The sequence below is a fragment of the Solanum tuberosum genome, unplaced genomic scaffold (assembly GCF_000226075.1).
Source record: "Solanum tuberosum cultivar DM 1-3 516 R44 unplaced genomic scaffold, SolTub_3.0 scf00104, whole genome shotgun sequence".
NCBI classification, from domain to species: Eukaryota; Viridiplantae; Streptophyta; class Magnoliopsida; order Solanales; family Solanaceae; genus Solanum; species Solanum tuberosum.
The window spans coordinates 73559-85010 of record NW_006239030.1 but is presented as its reverse complement, the minus strand read 5'-3'; the positions used below and the strand labels follow the sequence as shown (position 1 = coordinate 85010).

The 11452-nt window shown below is 31.4% G+C and overlaps 1 protein-coding gene across 1 annotated transcript in view; it reads left to right on the top strand.

The window, feature by feature from the left end:
- The first annotated feature begins 9250 nt into the window (after positions 1–9250).
- Positions 9251–11452, top strand: part of LOC102584946 (protein translocase subunit SECA1, chloroplastic) — an 18254-nt gene continuing 16052 nt past the window's right edge. The window contains exons 1-2 of the mRNA XM_006349080.2: positions 9251–9749; positions 11070–11142. Of these exons, the coding sequence (XP_006349142.1) occupies positions 9336–9749; positions 11070–11142 (487 nt within the window). The 5' untranslated portion in view covers positions 9251–9335. The remainder of the gene's footprint in view (positions 9750–11069; positions 11143–11452) is intronic.

Here is an 11452-nt window from a genome sequence, read left to right as displayed (position 1 = left end):
GGATTTTCATAAAAATATTGTGGTCTAGTGAGCCATATAAATAGGCTGTGACAACATCCATTAGATGCATTTCAAGCTTCTCATGAACCGTCATATTTATTAGATACCTGAAGGTAACTGTATCTATCACAAGAGAATATGTCTCCTCATAATCAATGTCAGGCCTTTGCGAAAACCCTTGTGCCACAAGTCGTGCTTTATATCTTACGACTTTACCATTTTCATTGCGTTTTCGCACAAAAATCCACTTGTGCCCCACTGGCTTGACACCTTCAGGTGTTCAGACTATTGGTCCAAAAACTTCACGTTTTTCAAGTGAAGCCAAATTTTAAACAAGAAAGTTAAACAAGAGGAAAATGCAAGAATACTTAAAACAAGAAAGTAAGGCAAAGTGTGATGGAAAGTATTAAAGTTGAGAGCCTTATTTTTAATCTCTTCAATTGTGTATTTCTTAAGGGTGAAGAAGACCCCTTTTTATAAGAGGTAGAAATCATTTGTTACTACCTTAACCAAAATACGTTAGTAATCTTTAATTAGTATTCTTGCATTCTCCTCTTGTTTTGTAAAAATGAGCGCCAAACACAATAATACTAAACAAGAAATGGAAGACAAATGCTAATAAGAAGTATAGAGTAGAGAGTATTCTTTTATCTTCTTTTTTTTTGTTTCATAAGGGTGAAAGACTACCCTTTTATAGGATATTCAAACCATCCTTTTACATCATTTGACAAATACGTTAGAATGATAATTAATTAATATAATAAATAGATACATTACGTTAGGAATAGATCAAGTGAAACATCCACCATTAAATGGATTTGTAACACACTCCCTTGGATGTTTATAGATAATGTGCCTCGTTAAAACCTTACTAGGAAAAACCCAGTGGGAAAAAGCCTAGTGAAGGAAAAAGAGTACACACATCTTGTAATACGCCTCGAGTGCTGCCTCATTAAAAACCTTACCAGAAAAACCCAATGGGACAAAACCTTGGCTAAGGGATAAAGAGTACAATGCGTATTTACTCCCCCTGATGAAAAATTTATTTGATATCTTGGAGACGACGCATTCCAATCTTATATCTTAACTTCTCAAATGTTGACGTTGACAATGCCTTAGTGAATAAATCTGCAAGATTATGACTCGAACGAATCTGTTGAACAGTTATCTCACCATTTTGTTGAAGATCATGTGTGAAAAAGAACTTAGGTGAAATATTGCTTTGTTCGGTCTCCTTTGATATATCTTCCCTTTAATTGAGCTATGCAAGCAGCATTATCTTCATACAATATTGTTGGAATCTTTGTTTGCACAGAAAGACCGCATAATTACAAAATGTGTTGAGTCATTGATCTTAACCACACACTCACGACTGGCTTCATGAATGGCTATTATTCCTGCATGATTTGAAGAAGTAGCAACTATTGTTTGCTTTATCGAACGCCATTATATAGATGTACCTCTATATGTGAATAAATATCCTGTCTAAGATCTAGCTTTATGTGGGTCAGACAAATATCCCGCATCTGCATAACCGATTAATTCTGACTTGGATGCATTAGAATACAACAACCTCATATCAATTGTTCCTTGAAGATAACTGAATATATGTTTAACACCTTTTCAATGTCTTCTTGTTGGACATGAGCTGAATCTCGCCAATAAACTTACTGCAAAGCAAATATCTGATCAGGTATTGTTGGCAAGGTACATTAGTGCCCCGATAGCACTGAGATATGGTGTTTCATCACCAAGAATCTCTTCATCCTTTCCTTGGGGTCAGAATGGATCTTTATTTATATCGAGAGATCTCACAGCCATCGGGGTGCTCAATAGGCGTGATTTATCCATGTAAAATCGCTTCAAAACCTTTTCGGTATATGTTGATTGATGGATAAATATTCCATTTGTCAAATGTTCAATCTGAAGGCCAAGACAATTTTGTCTTACCAAGATCTTTCATTTCAAATTCTTTCTTCAAACAATCAATAGCTTTTGAAAGCTCTTTAAGAGTTTCGATGATGTTCAAGTCATCAACATAAACAGATATTATTACAAATTTAGATTTTGACCTTCGTATAAAAATACAAGGACAAATAGGGTCATTCTAATACCCTTTCTTTAACAAGTATTCGCTAAGACGATTATACCACATTCGCCCCAATTGTTTCAATCCATATAAGAATTTCTGAAGCTTTATTGAACAACTTTCTTTTGAATTTTTATATGTTTCAGGCACTTTTAGTGCTTCAGGGATTTTCATAAAAATATTGTGGTCTAGTGAGCCATATAAATAGACTGTGACAACGTCCATTAGAAGCATTTCAAGCTTTTCATGAACTGTCATATTTATTAGATACATGAAGATAATTGCATCTACCACAGGAGAATATATCTCCTCATAATCAATGTCAAGCCTTTGCGAAAAACCTTATGCCACAAGTCGTGTGCCAAATTTTAAACAAGAGGAAAATGCAAGAATACTTAAACAAGAAAGTAAGGCAAAGTGTGATGGAAAGTATAAAGTTGAGAGCCTTATTTTAATCTCTTCAATTGTGTATTTCTTAAGGGTGAAGAAGACCCTTTTATAAGAGGTAGAAATCATTTGTTTACTACCTTAACCAAAATACGTTAGTAATCTTTAATTAGTATTCTTGCATTTTCCTCTTGTTTTGTAAAATGAGCGCCAAACACAATAATACTAAACAAGAAATGGAAGACAAATGCTAATAAGAAGTATAGAGTAGAGAGTATTCTTTTATCTTTCTTTTTTTGTTTCACAAGGGTGAAAGACTACCCTTTAATAGGATATTCAAACAATCCTTTTACAACATTTGACAAATATGTTAGAATATTTAATTAATATAATAAATAGATACATTACGTTAGGAATAGATCAAGTGAAACATCCACCATTAAATGGATTTGTACAAATCCATTTAATATGGATGTTTCTTTTCATCAACCTAGCGTAATGCATGTATTAATTTAATGTAAGAATTAAAGATTACTAACGTATTTTGGTTAAGGTAGTAAACTAATGATTTCTACCTCTTATAAAAGGGTCTTCTTCAATTTTAGCAAAAGAAATGATCTAAAAATTAAAAAAGGCAAACAAAATTCTGTAAAAAAATTTTGCTATTTTTATGAAGTTATAATAATAACCAAAAAAAAAAGTGATTTAAGGAAATAATATAAATAACATTAATGATGAGATTAAGGAAAGAGGTAAAAGAAATCAATAGCATTGATCATAATAGGAATTAAATATGGTCATTCTTGATATATTTTCTTACTTTTTCTAAAAAAATCAGTCTTTAGAAATTAAAAAAGAACTCCATAAATAAAATAAAAATTTGAGGCATATTTTATTTTGGAAGAACAATTTTATTTAAGGGAAAATTTCGTAAATATTGATAAAATTTAATTTAAAAAATATAAAAACTTTAATAGAAATATAAAGAAAAAAAGTGATTTAATGAAACAATATAAATAAAATTAATATTGATGAGATTAAGGGAAGGAAGTAAATTAAATTAATAGCATTGACGATGATAGGAATTAAATATTGTCATCTTTGATTTTTTTTCTTTTTTTTTAAAAAAAAATCAGTCTTTTGAAAATTTTCAATAAAAAACTCCAACAAATAAAATAAAAATGTGAGGTATAATTCTTTTGAAAGAAAAACTTTATTTTTGAAAAATTATTTTGATAAAAATATTAGTGAAATTGTCGAAAATGTTGATAAAATTTAATTAACAATAAATATAAAATAAAATAAACTTTAATTAAAGACACAAAAAGAAGACAAAATAAAAGAAGAAAGAAATTAGTAAAATAAAGAAGTAGAAAGAAATAATGTCAGCAATAAATTTTTATTAAGTAAAGATAAATAAAAATATAAACTTTAAGTAAAGACACATAAAAAAATTAAGACAAAATAAAAAAAGAAAGAAATTAGTAGAATACTTATTATTCTCCAAATTTGATATTCCATAAATAGATTAATTTTTTCTCCAAATAATTCTTCTTACCCTTTAAACACTAATCACTCTTACTACAAATTTGATATGAATTCCAAAATGATTTTTTTTTTCTCAATAGTCATCTCCTATAGGAGGAAACAACATTCTTCCAAAAAGTCTTTTACTTTGAAGAGAAACTTTTTGTTACGTGAAATTTCTCCTTACACTTATATCTTCCGAAGGATCACAAAATACTCCTCCTTTCTGTTTTCGTAAAGCAATCACAAGGCTAGAAATTAGTTGGTTATCTCAGCGGCATAATCAATATTCTTTCAAAAAGTCTTTTATTTTGAAAAGAAACTTTTGTTACATGACCTTTCTCCTTACATCAATATTTTCTGAAGGATCATGAATTCATTGGACATCTCAGTAAAGAAATTTGATACTCATATATTCATTGTCATCGTCAGAAGAAGAGATAAAGCGAAGTAATCTATTGTTGTAGGGTATAATACTCTAATAATTTTATTTTATAGGCTACGTAAATATAAACTGTTACTAAAAAGGCAAAAGTACTCATTTCCCCTCTGAACTTGAAGCTTTTTATACGGTGTACACCTAAACTAAATTCCGTTTTAATTACCCCCGAACTTGTTTATTCCTCTGTCGCGTACACCTTTTTCGTCCACCTAGCGTAGAAATTGACAACACACTCTATTAGGCGCGTGAGAAAGTGATTTTTTGCCACATCACAAAGCTACAACGGTAAAAAACGTAAAATCTCCATTTTTCTTTAGTATTTGGCATATTTTAAACGAAAAATAGGGCAAAATGTAAATGAAAAGTAAAGGAAACAAAGATTAACACTTACTTGGTAAGAATTTCAGACAAATTTGAAATTTAATCGACCAACTTCACGTCTAGAAAAACCCAAATCCAGAAGGAGTTCCGTGAAATCAGCCCTTATTCAAAAATAACTTTTAAACAGTGAATTTTAAATTTAAGAAATTTATTTTTTGCAATATTAATTTATCCAGGTGGCTATTATTTATCCAGGTGGAAATCCACATCACCAATTTAGACAGTTGTCACGCGCGTGTAGTCCCAACAGAAGTAGGTGGACGAAAAAGGTGTACGCGACGGAGGAATAAACAAGTTCGGGGGGGGGGTAATTAAAACGGAATTTTGTTTAGGTGTACACCGTATAAAAAGCTTCAAGTTCAGGGGGTAATGAATACTTCTGCCTACTAAAAATGAAAAGTATTAGTCTTTTCATCTTCCATTTACTTAAATGTGTATTAGTGTGAGGAAAGTTTTAAAGAAACATGATTAATTGGGTAGTGTATTTAAATGTTTTCAGTTTTTAAGAATACAAATAAATAATAGAAATCAAAGAAAAAATATCAAAAAAACAAAAAGAGAAAAAAGATAAATAGGAATGGAGGTCATAGAGAGGTGCCACATTAGATTGTCTATATTCAGAAATTACTAGCAATTGTTAGAGGAATAAGAAAATTTTCAATTTTTCTTTTACCTAAACAATTTATTATCAGAACTGACAATACTCAGGTGTCAGGATTAATATCTAACAAGCTTCCTTCTGAACCTCAGTACAGGAGATTGCATCGATGGCGGATTTTATTGTCATTTTATTCTTTTAAAATAGAATACATTAAAGGAGTTGATAATTCTCTTGCAGATTTCCTATCAAGAAACGTCCAATATGGACAATGGGTTATTAATTGAACTTCCAATTTCTTGGGTTTTTCCAAATTGAATTTCATATTCTTCTGGAATTTGTGCATGTTGAATTTCTGCTTCTATAATTCTTGCAATTCCTGCACATTCTTGATCTATTTCGATCATTCCCTTATTTTTTATAGACATTTTCATAATTTGAGTTGGTAATTGTATATAAAGCCTGGTAATAAATGCTCATAATATGATTCCCTGGTTTAAATAGGTCATTTTTTTAAACCTGAAAATGCAAGTTTAATGCATCATTAAAATCTGCATCTTTGAGTGATATACTATATTTGGGATAGTATGTGAATAGGAGTTTGGTATAGGCTAGATTACCTTCTATTATACCAAGATTTCCTTTTATATATAGAGAGAGAGAGAGAGAATTCAAATCTTCTAGACAATATGATTTGCGATTCTAAATCATGATTTCAGTTTCTTTAAAATGTATAATTTGATCCATAAGTTTATATTTTACAAAGAAAGACTCATCCTCAGCGTGAAAATTCGTAACATTTTGCAAAGAAAGACTCATCCTTGGTATGAAAATTTGTAACATGTGAAGGATTATATCAAAGAATACTAATGACTATATTATTGATGATTAGTGAATCTTTATAAAATTCTATTTATTTGAAAAACTTTATAATCACAAATATTTATTTATAAAAAAACTTGCTAAATTTTGCTTTGGACAAGTTGTGGAGTTTTCATGTTAATGAAAAAAAAATTAACTTAAGAGAATCCAAATTGAATGTCCAAAAGAAAACTTTAATTTCATATCATAATTTTAAATTATGACTTCATATCGCATATTCAATAGAGCCTTTAGCCCTCATTTTTCATGAGATGGGTTGGTATATAGCAGAAATAAAATTTAAAGTTATAAAAGAATATTTGAAAATTATAGTTATATTTAAACATGAAAATACATTTATTTTTGCTCAGCAAAATTTTCTAAATCCTATATTACAAATTGATATAGTGGACTAATTTGATTTAATTTCCACATATCATATATATATATATATATATATAAAAGAGAACCCTAGGCCCGCCTACGTGGTGCTACCACAAACAAGGATTCCCATTTAAATTTATTTATCACCAAAACTAGCCTTCCCCTTTCATGAAAAGTTGTGACTTTTATGAAAAGTTGCGACTTCTATGAAAAGTTGCGACGTTTAGGAAGAGTTGTGACTTTTATGAAGAGTTGCGACTTTTATGAAAAGTTGTGAGTTTTATGAAAGGTTGTGACATTTTCGAAGGGTTGTAATTTTTCCAAAGAGTTGTGACCTTTCTGATAAGGCACAATAAACTTTTGTTCACACTATCCTTTGTTTTCTATAAATAGAGCGATTTTCTGTCACTATTATTTGTAGTTGAATTCAAATACATTAATTAAGCTTCTTATGAAGTTTGTTTCATTCCTCAAAGTTTTCTTCCTCCTATTTCATGGAGCTTAATCTTTACTATAAGTCATAGTGATTCATGTAACTATGGTAATTTCTTTTTACTATTTTGGTGAGTTTTTTTAAACTCTGTTAAAAATTTCAGCAATCCCTTTCTACAAGTTTCTTCATATAAACAAAGAAAATTGGTTTTAATTGCAATGCGACATTACTACTCTTGCACCTCTCAGCCCACAACTCATAACGCTGTTGAAATGGTTCAATTCATTATATTTGGTTTTTTAGTAAACAAAACTTTTATTTCTGCCACTATTATTTGTAGGGTTTTTTCGCTAAAGAGGAGTCGAATTCAAATACATTAATTAAGCTTCTTATGAAGTGTGTTTCATTCCTCAAAGTTTTCCTCCTCCTATCTCATGAAGCTTAATCTTTTACTGGAAGTCATAGTAATTCATGTATCTATTGCAATTTCTTTTTGCTATTTTGGTGACTTTTTCTGAACTCTGTTAAAAATTTCAGTGAGGATGATTGAAAATTTATCTTCTATTTTGTCTCTTTCTATAAGTTTCTTCATATACCTTTTGGAAAAATTTCTTGTGGGTTGTTCTATATTTGCTAGCACACAACAACAAATATGTGATAACTAATACGGAACCAATGATGAAGTTTGTTAAAAGAACCAAACAAATTGTTCTCTTGCTTGCCACAGTTAGCATATTATTTTGATTGTTCATTGTTACGTTAGGTCATTTTGTATGTCATTGCACCCTTCCTAGAATATTAGTATAGAGACAATTAGTCCACTTCTTTTATCTCAAGTTAACTAATTCGTCATATTTCTTCGTCTCTTCTTTTTGGGCATAAAGAGATCAAGTTTTCTCGAAACTAACAAATGTCCAAAATACACTATAACAAAAATATTTTTATCGGCAATAAATATGCACAGTAACGAAGAGTGCTAGAGCCTTTACCGACATTAATTAATTGTTATTAGATTTAATGTTGCTATAGACTTTAGGTAGGGACATTTATAGAGAGTACCAAATGCCTTTAAAAATACATATTTAGCGATAATTAAGCTATTAATTGTCGTTAAAGATCAATTTTGCCATAGTGGTAACTCTTTCTTTTCATAAAGTTTTTTTTTGTTTTTTTAATAAAGAAGTAATAACTCTTTCTTTTGGCTTCTTTCAATTAAATTTGGATACAGATCGAAAGACTATCTTTTTGAAAAATATGTTAAGCAAACATGCCTTTTTCTTCTTGATTGTTAGGAAAGTAAGGTTGTCTTTATTATTATTTGTGGATATTTGTGAGTTCAAGTGCTCACAAAATTATGTTGTGAAATTTTTATATGTTATGTGTCAAAATTTTGGTTTAGAATATCCAGTTGTGAATGATGCCGTCTACTGCTTGGTTGATAATTACATTAATTCTTTCTAACTGCATAATATAACCATAACAATAACTATTGTTCAATTCCAAATAAGTTGGAGGTGATGATATGAAACCTAAACAATAGTAATGACTATTCTGAGACAATGAGGAAAAACATTTATGATCCTAACAATTTTAGGCTCATAAGAAAGGAGCCAAATATCCTCCATTTGAATTTAATTAAATATGTTCTTGTATGGACGTGATGTTCCACTTTACTTGGGAGTGTTGTTGTTCGAGGCTTTTTGGTCTCTTCTTTAACGTCTGATGTTGTTCTTTATAACTTCTTGGAATCTAGAAAATTTCATTACTTCTGACCAACTATTTCCATGGAGATTTCTTAGACTTCTTTCTTATACTTAAAATATCTATATGACTCATAATTTTTGTATAACAAAATCGAAAATTAAAAAAATATAGCACTTTAAGATTTTGGATTGCCTTAAGATAAACGTTCTTAACAATGTAGTGTATGTATCGAAAATCCAAATATTACCGAATGATCATATGTAAACTTAATAAAATAGTCCAATCCTGTGCGATGCACGAATAATTTACCTAGTTATTTTAAATATTTGAGCCAAAATCTAGTGTTATTTGTGGGTATTAAAATCTTCGTTATTAAATTAAACACTTTTGGTTTGTTTGTTAGCAGTTAACACTATAGTATAAGTACACCATTGATGCCTTATCGGTTATCTCCTCATATAAATCCTCAACCCCTACTCTATTCTCTTCTCTTTCCTTGTATCTGTAACTTCAATTTCCAACCGGATAAATGGAGCTGGTGTTTTCACCGCCGTCCGTTGACTGGCCGGCCACCGCTGTGAAGCGTCCCTCTTCCTTAGCTAACCGTCGTAGCACTGCCGATGACAAAGTCCGAGGTTTAATTGGCACTCGCAGCTGGCTGCGTGGAGGAGAGGAATCCTTGAGCTTGCTTGGTTTTGAGCTGAACAAAAGCCGGAGGAGGAGAATGATGACTCCAGTAGCATCTTTGGGAGGGTTATTGGGAGGTATTTTTAAGTCTTCTGATTCTGGTGAGTCTACTAGGCAGACGTATGCCGCAACAGTCTCACTTATAAATGGAATGGAATCAATGATGTCTTCTTTATCCGACTCTCAATTGAGGGAGAAGACAGCTGCTCTGCAAGAGCGGGCTCGCCGTGGAGATTCCTTGGACTCCCTTTTACCGGTGAGTTTTTTTTGAAAAATAATATTTTAAAATGGGGGTAGGGGAAGGGGAAGTGAGGGAGGAGATTACAAGGTGGGGAATCAAATCTCACTAACAAGGTGAAAGTTCACGTTGTCAACCAACTTAGCTAGTAAGATTCCCCACCGATGAGCTATTGAACCAACTCCAGTTGTATTTTGTACTTCCATTTTGCTCATCTTATCTAAAGTTGGCGTGATGCCAGGGTGTTCATCGTTTAGGTGTATGAGCACCATGATTGGTAAAAATGTTATCTTTGATCCATCTGTCTCAATTTATGCTATTTTAGTCGGCCAGAAAAGAATTTATGCATTTTGGAAGTGGATATCATATACTGCTTTAGAGAAGCTAATCAAGTAGCGGACTTAATGGCAAAATTGGCATCAACAAGTGGAAATAGTACCTACTTTTACTTTTTGCAACATCTTCCTAAAGAGATGAAGCGAATGTTTCAACCTGACAAAATGCAACTTCCTAGTGTTAGGAGGGGATACGACAAATCCAATTTTATTTTAAGTTGATTTGTTTCTCTTCTAGTTTGCTATGGTGGAACTTTGCTCATTATATATCCTCATAAATATATTTTTTTTGGATAAAATAATTAAATGATTTAGAAGAAGATGCAACATGTGCAAGAAAGCTGCTCCAAACAGATAAATGGAGTCAGCTTGGCAAAAACTTGTGAAACAGTCAAAATGGAACCCTACTACTCTACTGTACTAGAGATGGGGAACTAACGAAATCCAAAAAGTTATGCACACTGTTTGCAGTGGCGATAAATGCCCCATAAATAAACTAACTTGACATTTGGCTTTGAGAGTGCAAAAATAGGTGATTAACACTCTCATTGGTCTGCTTGCACATGACACATCTGTTGATGAGGATTACACCTCTTTTCCTGAGATTGTCTTGTGTTAGGCATGCTTATCCTCATAGCTTTTTGGATAGGTTGTAAATAGTTGATCTGTTGGAGGTTAGGTCAATGTCCCCCTCCTCTTTTCTATTTTGCATTTAGATGAAGGACAATTAACTTGGTCAGCTAGACTCAAAATGTTAAACAAAAAAAAAAAAAAAAAGAAGAAGAAAAGAATGACACAATTCTATACTTAGGAAACTATAATTTTAAATTTAATGAGATTGATTTATAGCCACATAGATGTCTATGGCTTGTTTAGAAGTTTCAAAGGCCTTCCTTTCTTTCTTAAAGGGAGGGACTGAGGGAGTATTATTTTTCTGATTTTTCTTTTACTGGAAATTGGAATAAGCTTTTGTATCTGTGATTGAAGTACAATTTGTTTGCAGGAAGCATTTGCTATAGTCAGAGAGGCTTCAAAAAGGGTTCTGGGCCTTCGTCCTTTTGACGTGCAACTTATAGGTAAAAGTATCCTGACTTTTAATGATGTATAGCAGTATTAATTTCATAATAGAAGCTTATCCTGTGAAATCACTAAATGTGAACATGTTCAGCATATATTTAAACAGATTCCGGAAAGTGTTGCACAATTTGAGGGTACCTGATAGAAACTGATGTGAAAATGAAACTTTACTGGTTGAATAAAGTGCAAGAATCTTAAACACTGCATTAACCAATAACAATGTCCGTATGGAGTGGACAAATCTCCAGATATAAAGACATAATAATATATTTCCTTCTAGAGTAAGTCCTTAAAGGAGCATTCGTATCA